Source organism: Panthera leo, chromosome C2, assembly GCF_018350215.1.
Source record: "Panthera leo isolate Ple1 chromosome C2, P.leo_Ple1_pat1.1, whole genome shotgun sequence".
Lineage (NCBI taxonomy): Eukaryota > Metazoa > Chordata > Mammalia > Carnivora > Felidae > Panthera > Panthera leo.
In genome coordinates, this window is record NC_056687.1 from 152,241,073 (window position 1) to 152,260,634 (window position 19,562).

Sequence of the window (19,562 nt, forward strand, 5' to 3'; positions counted from 1 at the left end):
CAGGAAGAGCATCGGACTTCTGGGGCTCAGGGGACATCAGGCAACAGATAATACCTCCTGAGAATCTGCTACCAATAATCTCTGCCAAGTCCACGGTGGAGGGAGGGGTGCTGGCAGCTACACAACTCTGCCATGGGGTGGGGGGCACAGGACGAGATACAGAATGTGCACCGAGTGTTCACTCTCCACTGGGCTGGGCCTCAGAGGTGGCAGGCCTGACCAAGGTTAGGGCCTCATACCCAGGGCCACGCCTTGAGGGAAGGCATCTACACCTGTGGGACACCAGGCCTGCTCTGGTCACCAATCCTTCCTCCTCCTCCTGATAGAAGCTGAGCTCTGACAGCAGACTCACTCAAGTTCAAATGTGGGCCCCAGTACTTCTGAGTTGTGGGAATTTAGGGAAGTTATTTGACCCTTTCTCTCAGTTTAGTTCCTGTAGCTATAAACTGGAGAGGAAACCTACTTCGCAGGGTTGTTGGAAGGATTCAGCGGGATAACCTAGGCAACGCATCTTACACAGCATCTGGTCCCTAGGAAGACCCCGTAAGTCTAATGCCTTTCTAAGCCACTCTCTTCCACCTCTCCCTCCCTCTGGGCCACAGATATGCAGTCTCCCAACCCTAAAAGCACAGTCCCTTCTTCTTATTGCACCAGAAAGTCATGATTTTCAGGGATGCAGGAGGATAGATCAAAGTCTTTGGGGACAATAAAGGGAACCAGGCCTCCTTGGAGAAATGGCTGATTGCAGGTCCGGGGCAAGAAGATAAAGCCTGGAACATCTAACCATTCTAGAAAATAAGGAAGTTATCAAAGACAACTGCTATTGTATCAAAAGAGTTAGGAGGGAACTTGAAAAAGCTCCAATAGGCCCAAGATGGGACAATGTGAGCATTAATAAAGATAATAAATACAACTGTAGTTATGAAATCCACAAGTTCATAATGATACTAAAAATCAACCAACACACCTCATTAGTCACTTTTGGAAATGCTCGGGGAACCAACTCGTTATTTTAAAAACCGGAAAGAATTAATCCTGCCCATCAATGATAACCATAGTAGTTGCTGAAAAGCTTCCCCATGGAGTAGAAGTACCCCATACCATTAGTGTGTCATTATAATTTACAGCCCCTAATGAGATAATGGATCCAGGCAAAGGTTGCCAGCATCATGAAGAGAGAGACATCAGAAATCAAGTGCCTCCCGAAGGCAGCACACAGCAAGACCTATGAAGTAGTCTTGCCCTTTCACCCACAAAATAATCGAACCTAGGCCTCATGAAGTCTCTAGAACTACTCACTCAATTGCAGGAAATACAGGAACCAGGAGACCAGGTTAAATGACACCACAATATTGAAATCAGCAAAATCAAGACTACGGACAAGTCTACAGGAAAACAACCCAATTTCTTTAACAAAGAAATTGATCAGAGAGAGTGTTGCCATCGAGGTGGCTGTCTGAGAAAAAGGTTCTCAGTGAATGCTGGCGGGTGTGGTGATGGAGCTTTGAGGAGGAAGGAGAATCGGTGAAATCTGACCGTACCTCTCCACGAATACTCATCAGCTGTAGTTTAATTTGGAGAATTTAATGTGGAAAACCACAACAGACGCCAGCTTGACCAGGTGGTCCAGGTTACCATCACCTGTGCCTTCTGACGGCTGCAGTGAGAAGAGCACCGCACGCCTACTGTTGGTGTTGCCAAGAGGGAGTCTGAATCCGGCCACAAGGAGACATGAGAGCCACAGAATGAAAGGCCAGCCAAGAACATCAGGAGAGGATTCTGAGACGGCCAGAAGCCATCTCCGCGCTTAGACAAGAGCTGCACTGGCAGAAGCAGCCTAAAGTAACTGTTCTGGAACGCTGGAGTCTACAGAAGACTTGGAACTTCTGGGGAAGACTTGGAGGTAAATGGCGGCTAACTTCAACTCAGCAGAGTGGCAGCTACCCAGCCACCATCCCACCCCCATGGCAAACATCTGTGCGTGCATTCCTGGTGCAACTCGCACAGTTTGCGGGAGCCTGGGTGAGCAAAGAGGGCTCCATCTTCCAAATACCAGGTATCTGTGCTCTGATTTCACATTACTGCTTCTGACCACAGAGGTGCCTACAAAGAGGCCAGCGGCCATTGCTGAGGGCCCTCCTCCACAGCTGCAAGCCCCTCCTCCTACAGAAGTGACTTCTAGGCAATTTAAAGGGCTGGTGCCTTTTTCCTCCCATTCATCTTCCTTTTTCCTCTTTTGGGAACCAGATATTAAGGACTAGGACATTCAAGGGGCACCTGGGTGGCTTAGTTGGTTAAGTGGCCCACTTCGGCTCAGGTCATGATCTCGCGGTTCATGAGTTTGAGCCCTGGGTCAGGCTCTGTGCTCACTGGTCAGAGCCTGGAGCCTGCTTCAGATTCTGTGTCTCCCTCTTTCTCTGACCCTCCCCCACTTGCATTCTGTGGGGGAAAGTTAATAAACATTTAAAGTTTATTTAACTTTAATAAACATTTAAAAGTTAATAAACATTTAAAAATGTTTTTAATTAAAAAAGACTAGGACATTCAAAAACAATTGCAGATGTGGACAAAATTAGAACTTGACTGCACATGTCCGGGGAAAGGCTGAGAAAAGACCTGAGAAGACCTTAGGTTTATATCTCAGGCTGACCCTTGGCACAGACAGCCTACAACAATTTTTTAAAAAGCAAGAACAATAAACAAAAATGACAAGTTCTAGAGAAGGAGGAGAGTCTGATTTCTACAGTTAGCACATTATTAGATTCAAATATCCAGTTTTCTTTTTTTTTTAATTTTTTTAAACATTTATTTATTTTTGAGATAGAGAGAGACAGAGCATGAATGGGGGAGGGTCAGAGAGAGGGAGACACAGAATCCGAAACAGGCTCCAGGCTCTGAGCTGTCAGCACAGAGCCCGACATGGGGCTCGAACTCACAGACCGCGAGATCGTGACCTGAGCCGAAGTCGGCCGCCCAACCGACTGAGCCACCCAGGCGCCCCGCAAATATCCAGTTTTCAACAACAACAAATCACAAGAGGGATACCTGGGTGGCTCAGTCAGAGAGCACATGACTCTTGATCTCATGGTAGAGTTGGGTGTAGAGTTTAGTTTAAAAGAAAAACATCACAAGACATACAAAGAAATAAGAGAGTGTGGCCCATTCAAAGGAAATCAATCGACCAACAGAAACTGTCCCTGAAAAAGACCTGATTACAGATATACTAGACAAAGACTATAAAACAACAGTCTTAAGATGCTCACAGAATGACAGGAAGATGTGGAGAAAGTCAAGAAGGTGCCATATGAACAAAATGTAAATATCAGTAAGGACAATGAAAACCGAAAAAGAAACCAGAAAGAAATGTTGAAGCTGAAAAGTACCATAACTAGAAATGAAAACTTCACTATCAAAGAGATTCAAAGTCAGGTTTGAGCAGGTAGAAGAATCAGTGACATTGAAATAGGACAATGGAAATGATCACGTCTGAGGAACAGAATGGAAAGACTGAAGAAAAGTGAACAGAGCCTGGGGGACCCACGGGACAGCATCAAGCCAACCCACACACACGTGGGAATCCCAGAAGAGGGGAGAGAAAGGGGCAGAGAGAATATCTGAAGAAATAATGGCTGGAAACTTCCCAAATGGGAGGAAATACACGAATGTAAACATCCAAGCAGCTCAGTGAACTGTAAGTAAGATGAACTCAGAGACTCACAACAAAACACACTAATCGAGCTTTGAAAGACACAAAGAGAGAGCAGGAGAGCCACTCGGCACATATAAGGGCCCTCAGTAAGGTTGTCCGCAGATCTCCAAGAATTTTGGAGGCCAGAAGGCAGTGGGACAATGTGTTCGAGGTGCTAAAAGGAGAAAACTGTCAACTAAAAATCCTGTATCTGATAAAACCGTCCCTCAAAAGTAAGTAAGAAATGAAGACATTCGCAGATAAACAAAAGCTGAGGGAGTCTGTTACCATGAGACCTGCCTGCAAGAAATGCTGACAGAGCCCTGCAAGGTGAAATGAAAGGACACTAGAGAGTAACCTGAAGCTGTATGGAGAAATAAAGATCTCAAAAAAAAAAAAAAGGTAAATGCATGGGAAATCATGGAAGGTTTCTACATGATTTAAGAGATTATTATTTAAAGGGAAAAAAACAAGTATTAGTCTAAAAGCTGGAATTATATTAGCTTCAGTTCATAACTTGAAGTCTTGTTTTCTACATCATTGAAAGAAACTAATGCATTTTTTAAAGTTTATTTATTTTGAGAGAGAGAGAGAGTGTGCGAAAGCAAGGGGAAGGGTGGAGCAGAGAGAGAAGGAGAGAGAGAATCCCAAGCAGGCTCCTTGCTGTCAGCACAGAGCCCAATGCAGGGCTCGATTTAATGAACATGAGATCATGACCTGAGTTGAAATCAAGAGTCAGATGCTCAATGGACTGAGACACCCAGGAAACCCAAGAAACGAATGCATTTAAAAGAACTGTTAGTTTATGTTTCTGGGCACACAATGGGTAAAGATGTAATTTTGTGACTTCAGCAACCTAACAGGGTGGGGACAGAACCGTAAAGAAGCAGAACTTTTGTAGGTTATTGAAGTTAAGCTGGTATAAATTCAAATTAGAGTGTTGTAACTTTAGGTTGTTAATGTAATCCCTATGGTAACCACAAAGAAACTAGTTGTAGAATATACACAAAAGAAATTAGAAAGGAATTTAAACATTACACACACACACACACACACACACTCACACAGACCCAACACAAAAGAAAACAGTAATGTGGCAAATAAGAGACAGAAGATCTATAAGGCATATAGAAAAAAATAACAAAATGACAGAAATCCCTCCTTATTAGTAATTACTTTAAATGTACATAGATTAAACTCCCCAATCAAAAGACAGTTTGGAAGAATGAATAAAAAGACATGATCCAACTACATGCTGTCTATAATGGACTCACTTTATTTTTAAAAATTTTTTTAACATTTATTTATTTTTGAGAGACAGAGAGAGAGAGAGCGAGCAGGGGAAGGGCAGAGAGAGAGGGAGACACAATCTGAAGCAGGCTCTAGTTTGTGAGCTGTCAGCAGAGAGCCTGTCACAGGGCTCAAACCCACGAACTGTGAGATCATGACCTGAGCCGAAGTCGGACGCTTCATCATCTGAGTATAATGCACTCCCTTTAGATGCAAGACACAAATAGAATGTAAGTGAAAGGATGCAAAAAGATATTCCATGCGAATAGTAAACAAAAGTATAGCATTCCATGCAAAAGCACCTAAGGGGTGGCTATTCTAATATCAGACAAAATAGGCTTTAAATCAAAAGGTCACAAGACACAAAGAAGGACAGGGGTGCCTGAGTGGCTCAGTTGGTTAAGCATCTGACTCTTGATTTTGGCTCAGGTCAACATCTCATGGTTGTGGGTTCAAGCCCCGCAACGAGCCCCACGTCAATCTCTGCACTGAGCATGGAGCCTGCTTGGGATTCTCTCTCTCCCTCTCTCTCTGCCTCTCCCCCGCACTCTCTCTCTCTCAAAAATAAACATTCAAAAAAAAGACACAAATAAAGGCATTATATATTAATAAAAGGTTCAGTATGACAAGAAGATATAACAACTACAAACATTTACACACTTAAATACAGGCCATCAAAATAATGAAGCAAAAATTGACAGAATTGAGGGGAGAAATAGACAATTCTACAATATTAGTTGGACACTTCAGTACCCCATTTGCAATAATTGACAGAAACACAAGACAGAAGATGAGTAAGGAAACAGAGGATGTGAAGAACACAATAGACCAACAAGATCTAACAGTACGCTCCCCAACGACAGCCATTTATTTACATGTTCTTCTCCAGTGCACATTAGACCTTTCCCAGACCACACGTAAAGCCACAAATTGAATTTCAATAGATTTTAAAAGATAGATATCATACAGAGTATCTTCTCTGACAACAATGGGATGAAGTTAGAAATCAGGGACAGAAGGAAACTGGAAAATTCACTAAACTGTGGGACTTAAACCACACATTTGTAAACAACAAATGGATCAAAGAAGAAACCACAATGGAATTAGAAAATACTTAGAGACAGACAATGAAAGTGAAAATACAACATACCCAACTTATAGGACACAGTGAAAGTGGTGCTAAGGAGAAAATTTATAGCTATAAGCACAATTAAAAAAAAAAAAAAAGAAAGAAAGAAAGATCTGGGGTGCTTGGGTGGCTCAGTTGGTTAAGTGTCTCACTCTTGATTTTGGCGCAGCTCATGATCCCAGAGTTGTGGATCGAGCCCCGTGTTGGGCTCCGTTCTGAGCATGGAACCTGCTTAAGATTCTCCCTCTCTCTCTCTCTCTCTCTCTCTCTCTCTTTCTGCCCCTCTCCCCAACTTGCTCTTTCTCTCTAAAAATAAACAAGGAAATATGAAAAAATAAGAAAGATCTCAAGTCAACAACCTAACTTTAGAACTTAAGAAAGCAAAAAAAAAATTTTTTTAAAGAACTTAAGGAACTAGAAAAACAAACTAAACCCAAAGCTAGATGAAGGAAATAACAAAGATTAGAGCATAAATAGAGAACAGAAAAACAACAGAGAAAATCAACTGAACCTAAAAGTTGGTTCTTCAGAAAAATCAACAAGACTGACAAAACTCTAGCTAGATCAACTAAGAAAAAGAGAAGACTCAACTGACTCAAGTCAGACATGAAAATGGGATGTTACTACTGATTCCACAGGGGGGAAAAAAGGATTATAAGAGTACTAGGAACAATTCTATCCCCCCAAAATTGAATAACATAGATAAAGTGGACAAATTCCTAGAAACAGGAAACTTACAAGGACAAAATCCCAAAGAAATCTATTCAGGAATAGAAAATCTGAATTGACTTATAACTAGTAAGGAGATTAAATCAGCAGTCAAAAATCTCCCAACAAGGGGCACCTGGGTGGCTCACGTGGTTAAGCGTCTGACTTCGGCCCAGGTCATGATCTCACTATTCGTGAGTTTGAGCCTCATGTCAGGCTCTGTGCTGACAGCTCAGAGCCTGGAGCCTGCTTCAGATTCCATGTTTCCCTCTCTCTCTGCCCCTCTCCCACTCATACTCTGTGTCACTCTCTCTCTCAAAAATAAAGAAACATTAAAAAAATTTATTTTTAATCTCCCAACAAAAAAATGCCCTCCCTGCACATGATGGTTTCACTGGTGAATTCTACCAAACATTTACAGAATTGAACATTAAAAAAAAACAAATATTTAAAAAAACTGAAGTTTTTTTTTAATGGAGTAGGAGGGAACACTTACTAACTCATTCAATGAAGCCAGCATTGCCCTGATACCAAAGCCAGACAAAGACACCACAAGAAAACTTCAGACCAGTATCTCTTCTTAACCTCAGTGTAAAAGTCTTCAGCAAAATACTAGCAAATGGAATCCAGCAGCTTAGTGAATGGACCATATACAATGACCAAGTAAGACCTATTCCTAGGATGCAAGGTGGTTCAACATGTGAAGAAACTTATCAGTGTAATACACCACATTAATGGAATGAAGGGGGAAAAATCACATGATCATCTCAATTGATACAGAAATAACATTAAACAAACTCAACACACTTTCATGATAAAAACACTAAAAAAACTAGGACTAGGAGGAAACCACCTCAACATGATAAAAGCCACAGATGGAAAACCAGTAGCAAACATCATACTCAATGGTAAAAGACTGAAAGCTTTTCCTTGAAGGTCAGGAACAAGGCAAGGGGCAAGGATACCTGCTTTCACCATTTCTAGTCAACACAGCGCTAGTAGTTCTAACTAGAGCAATTAGGCAAGAAAAAAAAAAAAAAAAGACATCCAAATTGGAAAGGAAGAAGTATCTGTTTGCAGATGATCTGACCTTATATGTAGAAAACCACAAAGGCTCCACAAAAAACTGTTAGAATATATGAATTCAGCAAAGTAGCGGGACACAAAATCAACATGCAAAAATCAGTTGCATTTCTATCCACTAACAGTGAATGATCTGAAAAGGAAATTATGGAAACAATTCCATTTAAGATAGCATCAGAGGAGCGCCTGGGTGGCTCAGTCGGTTAAGCAGCAGACTCCGACTTCGGCTCAGGTCATGATCTCGCAGTCCGTGGGTTCGAGCCCCGCGTCGGGCTCTGTGCTGACAGCTCAGAGCTTGGAGCCTGTTTCAGATTCTGTGTCTCCCTCTCTCTGACCCTCCCCTGTTCATGCTCTGTCTCTTCCTGTCTCAAAAATAAGTACAACATTAAAAAAAATTTTTTTTAAAAGATAGCATCAGAAAGAATACCTAAAAGCTAATTGAAAAGGTGAAAGACTTGTACAATAAAAAGTACAAAACACTGCTGAAAGAAATTAAAGATGACGTAAATAGAAGGAAACACATTCCTTGTTAATGGATTAGAAGACTTAATACTAAAATGTCAATACCACCCAAAGTAATCTACAGATTCAGTGCAATCCCTACCAAAATACCAAGGATGTGTTTTGCAGAAACAGAAAAACCCATCCCAAAATTCATATGGAACCTCAAGGAACCCCCAATAGCCAAAACAACCCTGAAAAAGAATGAACAGAACTGGAAGATTCACGCTTCCTGATTTAAAAACTTACTGCAAAGCTATAGTAATCAAAATAATATGGCACTGACATAAAGACAGACATAGAAACAAATGGAATAGAATAAAAAGCCCAGAAATAAACCCTCATATCTATGGTCAAATGATTTTTGACAAGGATGCCAATACCATTCAATGAGGAAAGAACAATCTTTTCAACAAATGATGCTGGGGAAAGTGGATATCCTTATGCAAAAGAATGAAGTTGGATTCTTATCTAACACCATATAAAACAGCGTATCAAAGTTAATCAGGGGCACCTGGGTGGCTCAGTCAGTTGAGCATCTGACTCTTGGTTTTGGCTCGGGTCATGGCGTCACAGTTTGTGGGTTTGAGCCCCACTTGCTTGGGATTTTCTGTTTCTCCCCTCTCTCTGCTCCTCCCCCTGACTCATGTGTGCATGCTGACTCTTGCCCACTCAGGTGCAAACTCTCTCTCCCTCTCTCAAAATAAATCAATAAACTTAAAAAGAAAGTTAAAGACCTTTGTCTTTCTCTTTCTGACTTCTTCGACTTAGCATTATACCCTCTAGGTCTACCCATGTTGTTGCAAATGGCAAGATCCATACTTTTTATGGCTGAGTAATATTCCATTGTGTGTATGTACCATATCTTCTTTATCCATTCGTCTATTGATGGACACTTGGGTGCTTCCATATCTTGGCTATCGTAAACAATGCTACGATAAGCATATGATTTCCCTCATATGTGGAATTTCAGAAACGAGACACAGGAATGAAGAAAAAAAAGAGACAAATTAAAAACTCTTAAATATGAAGAACTCGTGGTTGCCAAAGGGGGGGGTGGGGGGATGGGTGAAATAAAGGGGGTTAAGAGTACACTTATAAGTGACAATAAGTGTCACTGCATCTCTTGGTCTGACTTCATGCCAGAGGGAGTTAACACAATTTCACCGTTTCTAGCTCAACAACTTAATGAGGCACCTATAATGTTACCCAACAGGAAACTATCTGCCTCTTGGGATAGGTATTTTGTTGTGTGCAACGGTCTCAAGCACTGTAGGATGTCTTAGCATCCCTGACCTGCCAAGTACTGAAAGACAGAAACACAACCCACCCCCTTCACTGGAACATCAAAGATGCTTCCAAACTTTTCTGCACGCCCGCTAGGAGGATGGCACGCCCCAAGGTTAGGACTACTGAATGTGAACACAGAAGCTGCTCTAAATGCAGTTTACCCTTCCCTACCTCTGAAAACTCAAACGTCTATCTTCCCTTATTTGGCTGGAGTATCAGCCACTCCGAGAGTATAAATTCTATTTTGACTAAAAGGCCTCCACCACTTACTGGCTGGGTGACCTTGAACAAGGTAGCTAAACTTACAAAACTTAGTTTCTTTCTCTTTTTAAAAAAATTTTTTTAATGTTTATTTAGTTTTGAGATAGAGAGAGACAGAGCATGAGTGGGGAAGGGGCAGAGAGAGGGGGAGACAAAGAATCCGAAGCAGGCTCCAGGCTCTGAGTTGTCAGCACGGAGCCCTACGCGGGGCTCGAACTCACGAACTGGGAGATCGTGACCTGAGCGAAAGTTGGACGCTTAACCCACTGAGCCACCCAGGCGCCCCTATAGAACCTCAGTTTCATCTATGAAACGGGGAGGAGGCTTACTTAAGTCAGGGGAGTTAGCTCTAGCACGGAAGCAAGAGTTCCTTCCTGAGCTTCCCCCCACCCCCGCACGAAATATAAGTCTTGGCTATTTTGGAATATCTTGTACATTAAGGTCCCTTGGTAGTTGATAGAAGCTAGTTCCAAGAAGCACAACATTTTATTCAGAGCAAATAAAGCCGACTCACTTAAAAACAAAAACAAGTATGCTTATTGTGACGAGCATAGAGTAACGTACAGAATTGCCGAATCGTCATACCGCACACCTGAAGCTAATAGAACACTGTATGTTAATTGGACTTCAATTAGAATTTTAATCAAAGGCCTAAATGTAAGACCTAAAACAGTAAGACTCTTAGAATACAGGGCAAACACTTCGCAGCACTGGATTGGACGATGGTTTCTTGGACATGACACCAAAGGCACAGGCAACAATTTAAAAAATGACGGGGGCCCCTGGGTGGCTCAGGGAATTGAGCGTCCGACTCCAGCTCAGGTCATGATCTCAAAGTCCCAATTCCTGAGTCTGAGCTCCGCATCAGACTCTCTGCTGTCAGCACAGGACCCACTTTGAATCCTCTGTCCCCAACTCTCTCTGCCCCTCCCCCCACTCGCACTCTCTCTCTCTCTCTCTCTCTCTCACACACACACACACACACACACAAATTAACATTTGAAAAAAAATTTTTTAATAAAAATGATTTTAAAAATGGCTTCCATGGGCATTTCTCCAAAGAAGATATATAAATGGCCAATCGGTACATGAAAAGAGGCTCAACATCACTAATTTGCAGGGAGATGCAGATCAAAACTATAATAAGATACCACCTCACACTCATTAGAACGGCTACTATCAAAAAAAAACAGAAAATAACACGTGTTGGAGAGAATGTAGAGAAATGGGAATCCGGGTGCACTGTTGGGGGCGATGTAAAAATGATATAACCACTGTGGGAAACAGTATGGCGGTCCCTTCAAAAAATTAAAAGTAGGATTAACATATGACCCAGAAATTCCACTTTTGGGTATATACCCCCAACAGAATCAAAAGCAGGGTCTCAAAGAGCTCTCTGTACGCCCTTGTTCATAGCAGCTTTATTCATGATAGCCAAAACGTGGAGGCAACCCAAGTCTCCATCGACGGACGAATGGATTAGCAAAATGTGGTCTATACATACAACAGAATACTATTCAGTCTTAAAAGGGAAGGAAATTCTGACATATGCTACGACACGGGTGAAGCTTGAGGACATTGTGCTAAGTGAAATAAGCCAGTCACAAAAAAGACAAATACCATATGATTTTACTTATATGAGGTACTTAGAGTAGTCTAAACTATAAAGGCAGAAAGCAGAATGGTGATTGCCAGGGGCTGGGGTAAGGGGAATGGGAAACTATTGTCTAATGGGAAACTAAATGAGATTTTTAGTTTTGGAAAATGGAAAGAGTTCAAACTTAAAAAAAAAAAAACTGCATATACAAACAAAGGGGCACCAGAGTGGCTCAGATGGTTAAGCATCCGACTCTTGATTTTTGACTCAGGTTATGAGCTCATGGTTCATGAGTTAGAGCCCCAAGTTGGGCTCTGCACTGAGAGCACGAAGCCTGCTTGGGATTCTCTCTCTCTCTCTTTCTGCCCCACCCCTCCCCCACTCATGCTTTCTCTCTCCCTCAAAATAAATAAATAAACTTTAAAAAATACTACGAAAAGAGCTCTGGGGGCATAGGGGTGGCTCAGTTGGTTAAGTGTCCAACTCTTAGGCTCAGGTCATGATCTCACAGTTTGTGATCAAGCCCCAAGTCGCCTCTGCACTGACAGCATGGAGCCTGCCTGGGATTCTCACTCTCCCTTACTCTCTGCCCCTCCCCTGCTTGCTCGCTCTCTCTCTCAAAATAAGTAAACATTAAAAAAAGGAATTCTGGAGATGCAGGGTGGTAATGGTCGTACAACATTATGTACGTGCTTACTATCTCTGAACTGTACCCTTAGAAATAGGTAAGATGGCAAATTTTAGGTGTATTTTACCACAATAAAAAAATTGGGGGGGGGGCACCTGGGTGGCTCAGTCAGTTAAGCGTCCAACTTCAACTCAGGTCACAATCTCGCGGTCCGTGAGTTCGAGCCCCGCGTCGGGCTCTGGGCTGATGGCTCAGAGCTGATGGCTCAGAGCCTGGAGCCTGTTTCCGATTCTGTGTCTCCCTCTCTCTCTGCCCCTCCCCCCCGTTCATGCTCTGTCTCTCTCTGTCCCAAAAATAAATAAACATTAAAAAAAATTTTTTTAAAAATTGGGGGGGAACAGCTGTCAAGAACATGAAAGACAATTATGGGATGATAAAGTCACAGGAATAAAAGGCACAACATAAGGAACGCAGTCAATGATGCCGTAATAGCGACGTATGGGGACAGACGATGGCTACACTTCTGTCGAGCACGAGGTAGACATGTGCAGTCACTAAGTCATACACGTGAAACTGATGTAACATCGTGTGTCAACTGTACTTGGCTAAAAAAATTTTTTAATGGTCATTTATTTCTGAGAGAGAGAGAGAGAGAGAGAGAGAGAGACAGAGTGTGAGTGGGGGAGGGGCAGAGAGAGAGGGAGACACAGACCTTGAATCAGGCTCCAGGCTCTGAGCTGTCAGCACAGAGCAGGACCCAGGGCTCGAACCCATGAACAGTGAGATCATGACCTGAGCCGAAATCAGACGCTTAACTGACGTGAGCCACCCAGGCGCCCCACAACTGAAAAAAAATTTTAAAGAACATGAAACACAAGAAAAGATCAAAGAATTCTTCTGAACCACCGACTCTAAAAGGGGGTCTGGACAATCCCATGCAACAAGACTTCCTAGGCAGAGTCCTGGACCAGAGAAGAGAAAAAGCCACCGTGGGTCAGCTGGTGAAACCTGGATGGGATCTGTGAATTGGAGGTTAATGTTGCACAAATGCTGATTTCTAGGCTTGGAGGGTGGTATGCTGGTGGTGTAGGGGACAGTCTCTGTTTGGGAGACGTGCATGCCAGAGCGTTCTGTGGTACTGAAACATCACATCTGCCATTTGCTCTCCAAACATTCAGAAGAAAGCTAGAGAGCAGACAGTGGAACAAACACGGTCATGTATTAACAACGGGGGAATCCGGTGAGGGGCATATGGGAGTTCTTTACACACACCTGGAGGCATCTTGATGAAGGTCTCCTGGGCATGCACATCGGCCTGTTGCATGATCCGTTCTTTCTCTGCAAGAGCTCGTGCGCGGCCCTGAATGATATGTCTCTCCAACATTTCAATTTCATCCAGCCGCTGCTTGTAGAGCTCCCGAATCTGACAGGTAGACCATCAAACACACAGAAATCTGGTGAGATCACAGAGCTTTACTCACCCTCCCCCCAGCATCAGGCTTCCTGGGAAACCTAGAGCAGTCACAGAACTATGGAGACCATCTGGTCCAACCCAACAGGTGTGAAAACTGAGACCCACCGAGGGAAACGCCTTAAAGGTTTCACGGTAAAGTCAGGGAAAGAGCCAAGCCTGAAAGTCCACCTCCTGCCTTCACGGCTGCCACACAAACTCGGCAACAGCACACACACCACCTGGGGTAGACAGAATTGTGCCAGGCAGGTGCCCCTTCAAGGAAGGACCTGCTACCTAGCAGCAGGGAGTGTAAGGAGTAGTCAGCCTCCAGCTGTCAGCCCCTTCACAGTTGACCTCAGCTGCTGGAAAGTGCTCATCTGGGACTCCCTACAAGGGATTCCTCGGCAGTGCGGATCCAAGGCAGCTGCTTTCCTCCCTGTACAGATGGGGAAGCAGGTGTGTTCTCATCTGTACAAGGGACTGGACGTGCTTCCTCAAATCTGGACACGGAATGCCTAGGTTCCGACTGTGGTGTGTGACACAAACACAGGCAGCCCCAAAGGGGTGACTTTTAGCTTCACGATCTCCAGGGAACAATTATTCAGCTATCTGCCCCAGGCCTTTTATTTATACGTGCAGTATGTAACTGTGCGTGTGCATGTAGAGAAATGACGATGAAGAGGTGCTCCAGACATAGGCTGTGTGTGTGTGTGTGTGTGTGTGTGTGTGTGTGTGTGTTACGTAAATGCGCGGAAAGCGTGTCCTTCTACTACACTGTCGAACGCACCGACGCACGGACTCTGCGCTTTCCCAGCGGCATCCCCAGGGCCTCGCCCCCGGCAGGTGCCGGCATTTGTCCAGCGGTTGAGTCCCGTGGGAACCCGCCTTTCTGGGGTTGCGCCCTGGGTCCCCCGCACTGTCCCCCGCCCCGTCCCCGGCGAGCACCGGCAGGGAGCGCGCGGGGCTCCGGGCCGCCTCACCCGCCGAAGCTCGTCCACGAATTCCTCGTGGCGCGCATCCTGGCTGCCGCGGGCCTTGATCAAGTTCGCGCTCAGGTCCTCGCCGATCACCTCGTTGGTGTACAAGCTGCGGAAGAGGCCGGTGAGCAAGTGCGAGATGTCTTGGGTGCGCAGCGAGGTGGGGCGCAGACGCAGCAGTGGCGGCTCGGGGAGCGGCCGGAGCGCGGCGGGCCCCGCGCGGCGGGCCCGGCCCCCAAAGCCGTAGTGAGAGGCTTCGGAGCAGGCGACCGAGGACAGACGGGTGGACTCGCTGGGGCTGCGGACCCGGGCCTGACGCGAGGCGGGCGTCCACGTCGCGCCCCCGAACGCGCAGGACCCGGACTCTGCGGACAGCCGGTCCCCTGCTCTCCCCGTCTCCATGGCAACTGAGACGCCGCTCACGCCTTGCCGCCCTTCCGCTTCCGGCCGCGCCTCTTCCGCTTTGCCTCGCTCGTCGGCGGTGCCTTCGGTGTCGTCACCGTTGTAAATATTCGCATCTTCTCTGTCGACCTTGTTAAAGTGAGCTTCGCGTCGGGCACCTGTGGAAACACAGTTCGCAGGCGCAGCCGGGTCGGTCTGGATGCAAAACCTGGTTCCTAACTACCTCTCTTCGTCCGTTCATTCTCTGATTTCTTAAGCAATTATTAATTCGCTCATTTAATATTTATGGTATAAAGACTGTCTTTCAAGTCTGTGCTGGGAGCTGAAAATACCAAAGGAAGTAAGATGCTGCTTCTGCCCTCAGTCGTGTGTGTGTGTGTGTGTGTGTGTGTGTGTGAGAGAGAGAGAGAGAGAGAGAGAGAGAGAGAGAGAGAGAGAGAGACGTGGAGACCAGCGTGATGAGCAGGGAGGGAACTGGAAAACAGTGCTAGCTTTTAGTGGGTTAAGCCCAAGGTGGCGATAAGTGTTGGTTATCAGGGAACCACAAAGTGACAGGACCTCATCATTCTGCGGACGGAGCGTAAACAGTGGCTTTTTGGACGAAGTGAAGACCGGGCAGAGATTTTTTTTTTAAATCACCATCATTAGTCATCAGGGAAGTGGAAATTAAAACCACAGCGTGATACCGCTAACACTTAGTACAATGTCAGGAAGTTAAATAAATGTACCAAATGAGTTCTGGTGAAGATGTGGGGAAACTCAAAATCTCATGTTGCCATGGGAGTACAAACTAGTACAGCAACTCTGGAAAACGGTGTGGCAGTTTCTTAGAATGTTACACATACAGGAGGCCCACTCCTAGGTATTTTCCGGAGGGAAATGAAAACCTAGGGGCACACAAAACCCTGTACACAAACGTTTATGGCGGCTTTGTTCACCATCTCCTGGAAAAAAAACCCCAAATGTCCTATCCACTGGCCAAAGGATAAATTGGGGTGTATCTATACAACAAACGCTCTCAGCAATAAAGAGGAAACAGACTACTGATACAACAGCAGGGATGAATATCAAATGCATTACGCTAGGTAGAAAAACCCATTCTCAAAAGGCTATATACCAAATGGTTTCATTTTTAGGACCTTCTGAAAAGTACAAAACAGAAAACAGATCAGTGGTTGCCAGAAGCGGGTCATGGAAAGTTCTTTATTGCAGTGGTGGTTACACAACTGTATGGCTTTGTCAAACCTCACAGGACTATAAAGGATAAATCTTATTGTATACAAATTACACTCCAGTTTTTTTAAAAGTGAAGGAAAAAAAAAAAAAAGGATGAGAAGGAATAAGCCAGGAGAGGAGGAAAAGGGGCACTCTGGGCGGAGGGAACCCATTGTACAAAAGCCAGGCAAGAGCACTGCATGTGGGGGAAAAAAATCCCAGCAGTTCATGAGTGGAAGTTAGAGTTTGAGCGGGACGAATGAAGCTGAGTGGCGAGGGCCAGATCATAAGCAGGTTTGTAGGCAACATTAGAGAACTTAAACTTCGTTCTGAGCACAGAAGGGCCATCAAGGGTCTTCAGGTGGGAGTGTCATGGTGCGTTCTGTGTTTACTGAGAGCGCTCTGGTTGCCGTGAAAGAACAGACTGGAGGGAGGCAAGAGGCATCAAGGTGATGGGTTAGGAAAGTAATGCAGAGGTTAGGAAACAGGCGGATTGGGAGTTTAGGGTAGGGGAGAGGAATGGATTGGAGACATGTGAATGGGGGAATGCACAAGACCTGCCGGTGGAAAATGGGAGTACGAGAGAAGAGGGGCCCAGAATGACTCCCCAATAACCTGTGTGTGCAACCAGTGGGGGGGGGGGGGGAGGATGATCTCCACTGAAAGGGGGGAGAGGACCACGCTTGTCCAGGACAGCCACTTGAGATCCCACAGACTGCCATCATTAGCACGCGATGGCTTCTGCTCACAGCTGATACAGTTCGCTGCTTTTTCCTCCTGGGGTGAGCCTGTGGGCCTTCACAGCTGAAACCCGCTCCCTGAGATGAGCCCCAGGGTGCTTGCCCACGGACCTGGGCCACTTCTGCTTCTCTTGGGTGGGCCTGGCTCCCTTATCTGCCCTGTTCAGTACCTTTCCCGTCCTCAGAGAAGACCCTGCTGTGAATCTCCCCCAGCATCTTTCTCCGCAGCGTGAGGGACCAAAGAGACCTGTCCCATGCCCACCCTCCAGGTACCTGGGGCCCCAGAATTATTTGCTGAAACATCCTAAGCCCATTGACAGGGCCTCCAGTGCAGGATATATATATATTATATATTATATATATTATGTATTATATATATATATATGTATATATATAATATATATATATATCCATATATATGTATGCATACACACACACACACACAATTTTTTTTTTTAAGTAGACTTCACACCCAGTGCAGAGCCCAGTGGCAGGGCTTGAACTCACCACCCTGAGACCAAGACCTGAGCTGAGATCAAGAGTTGGACGCGTAACCAACTGAGCCACGCAGGCGCCACCGCAGGCTTCTTTTTCAAAGCCTTCCTCCCGTTGCTGACTGGTGTGTGCCCCGAGGAGCAGGTTTGGTGGGAAGTGGAAGTGGACCGGGCTCGGGCAAGTGGGCTGGTTTGCCCGGGTATCCACGCGCACGCAAGGCCCCCGGTGGTGCAGGAAGGCGCTGTGGGTGGGAAGAGAAGCGGAACAGTCGGGGGGGCCTCCGCTGCTCTGGTGTTAGGAGCGGGCCAGCCCAAGCCCCACGGTCTTGTTGGTTAGAAGCAGTTCCTGTGGAAGCTCCCTGGTCCCCTTCCCTGTCTTGGGGAAAGACAGGACAGTGGATTCTTGCCATCGCCTTTGGCCTCTCGGTGCTGCCTCCAGACAGCCTCAGAGAAGCTCACAGGGCCTCTGCCCCAGCCTGGAGCGTTCTCCCCTTTTTCTGTGACACTTCCCGCCCTCCGGCTTCAGCCCCTCTGCTCTGTCCAGGCTGAGGCCTCCGGCAACCTTCGGGCTCCTCCAGTGGCCCGCCTCCGCGGCCACGCCTCCGTCGTTATCTTCTACCTTTCAGCAATATAGGCCACTCCCTCTTCCACTCCTGCCTCGCTTCCCCCTCCTCTGTGTTTCCCCCATATCCACCCCTGTCTCCCTCTGGGACTGGTCTCCCTCTGCCTGAGAAGCTGGATCCATCCCTGATTCTGCCTCCGGCATTCGACTTCTGTTTGCCCCCTGACTGAACCAATTAAGGAAATGGTTCAGACCCGGCCCCAGGAGAAACAAGGGGCCGGGGCCCTCGCTGGCGCCACTCTCCGGCCTCCTCCCCTAGGCAGACCTCTTGGCACAAAGAGAATCCCTTGAGCTGCCTTCTTCACTTTGTCACAATCTGTTCTGCTGACCAGAACTTTTGTTTCTTTTAAACAAATGCAGGCCCACTCACTGTATGAAAATATCTTTTTTTTTCAATATATGAAATTTATTGTCACATTGGTTTCCCTACAACACCCAGTGCTCATCCCAACAGGTGCCCTCCTCAATACCCATCGCCCACCCTCCCCTCCCTCCCACCCCCCATCCACCCTCAGTTTGTTCTCAGTTTTTAAGAGTCTCTTATGCTTTGGCTCTCTCCCACTCTAACCTCTTTTTTTTTTTTTTTTTCCTTCCCTTCCCCCATGGGTTTCTGTTAAGTTTCTCAGGATCCACATAAGAGTGAAAACATATGGTATCTGTCTTTCTCTGTATGGCTTTGTATGAAAATATCTTAAATTATTCAATCGGGTGCCCCCTAATGACCTTCACCTTGTACAATGTTTTTGTTTTGTTTTGTTTTTGAAGTTTATTTATTTATTTCGAGAGAGAGAGAGTGTGCGCACGCACGCGAGCACAAGTGGGGGAGGAACAGAGAGAAATGGGGAGACAGAAAGTCCCAAGGAGGCTTCGCACTGTCAGCACGGAGCCCGATGGAGGGCTCGATCTCACGAACCGTGAGATCACGACCTGAGCCGAAATCAAGAGTCAGATGCTCAACCGACTGAGCCACCCAGGCGCCCTTCACCTTGTACAATGTTTTTGTATGTAATATACAGATAATATCACAGAGTTAGATAATAATATAATATCACGGAACTAGAATTGCGTAGCCAAAGGGTGTGTCCTTGTTACTATTTCAGATGCTGCCAAACTGGCCTCCAGAAAGATTATCCCAGAGCAGATCTCCACCAGCATTATGCGAGAGCTGATGGACGTTTTCAACATGTTTTCAACCACATTCCAGATTTTATTCCCAGCCTGCACCCGCCTCCAAAACTCCACATTTGTACATCCATCATGTCCTTGATATGTCACCTTGGCCATCTGAAGGTATCTCAAACTTAGTATGTCCGGAGTAGAGCCCCTCCTCCTCCTCAGTCTTCTCCATTTCGGGTTTTGGGAGCTGCCTCCTTCCGAGGCCCAGCCAGAAGCTTGGAGTCATCCTTGACTCCTGTCTTGATCATACTGGCCCCACTGGTAATGCTTGCTGGCTCTCCCATCAGACTGTATCCAGAGTCCTACCG

General features: G+C 45.7%; 1 protein-coding gene across 2 annotated transcripts in view; it reads right to left on the bottom strand.

Moving 5' to 3' along the window:
* The window catches only part of DLEC1 (DLEC1 cilia and flagella associated protein), a 90,913-nt gene extending 75,681 nt beyond the window's left edge, over window positions 1–15,232 (bottom strand). For both annotated transcript variants that reach the window (XM_042954850.1, XM_042954849.1), the window contains exons 1-2: window positions 14,609–15,232; window positions 13,448–13,598 (exon numbers count right to left, since the gene is read on the bottom strand). In XM_042954850.1, coding sequence (XP_042810784.1) covers window positions 13,448–13,598; window positions 14,609–15,007 — 550 coding nt within the window. In that variant the 5' untranslated portion in view covers window positions 15,008–15,232. The remainder of the gene's footprint in view (window positions 1–13,447; window positions 13,599–14,608) is intronic.
* Window positions 15,233–19,562: the final 4,330 nt, after the last annotated feature.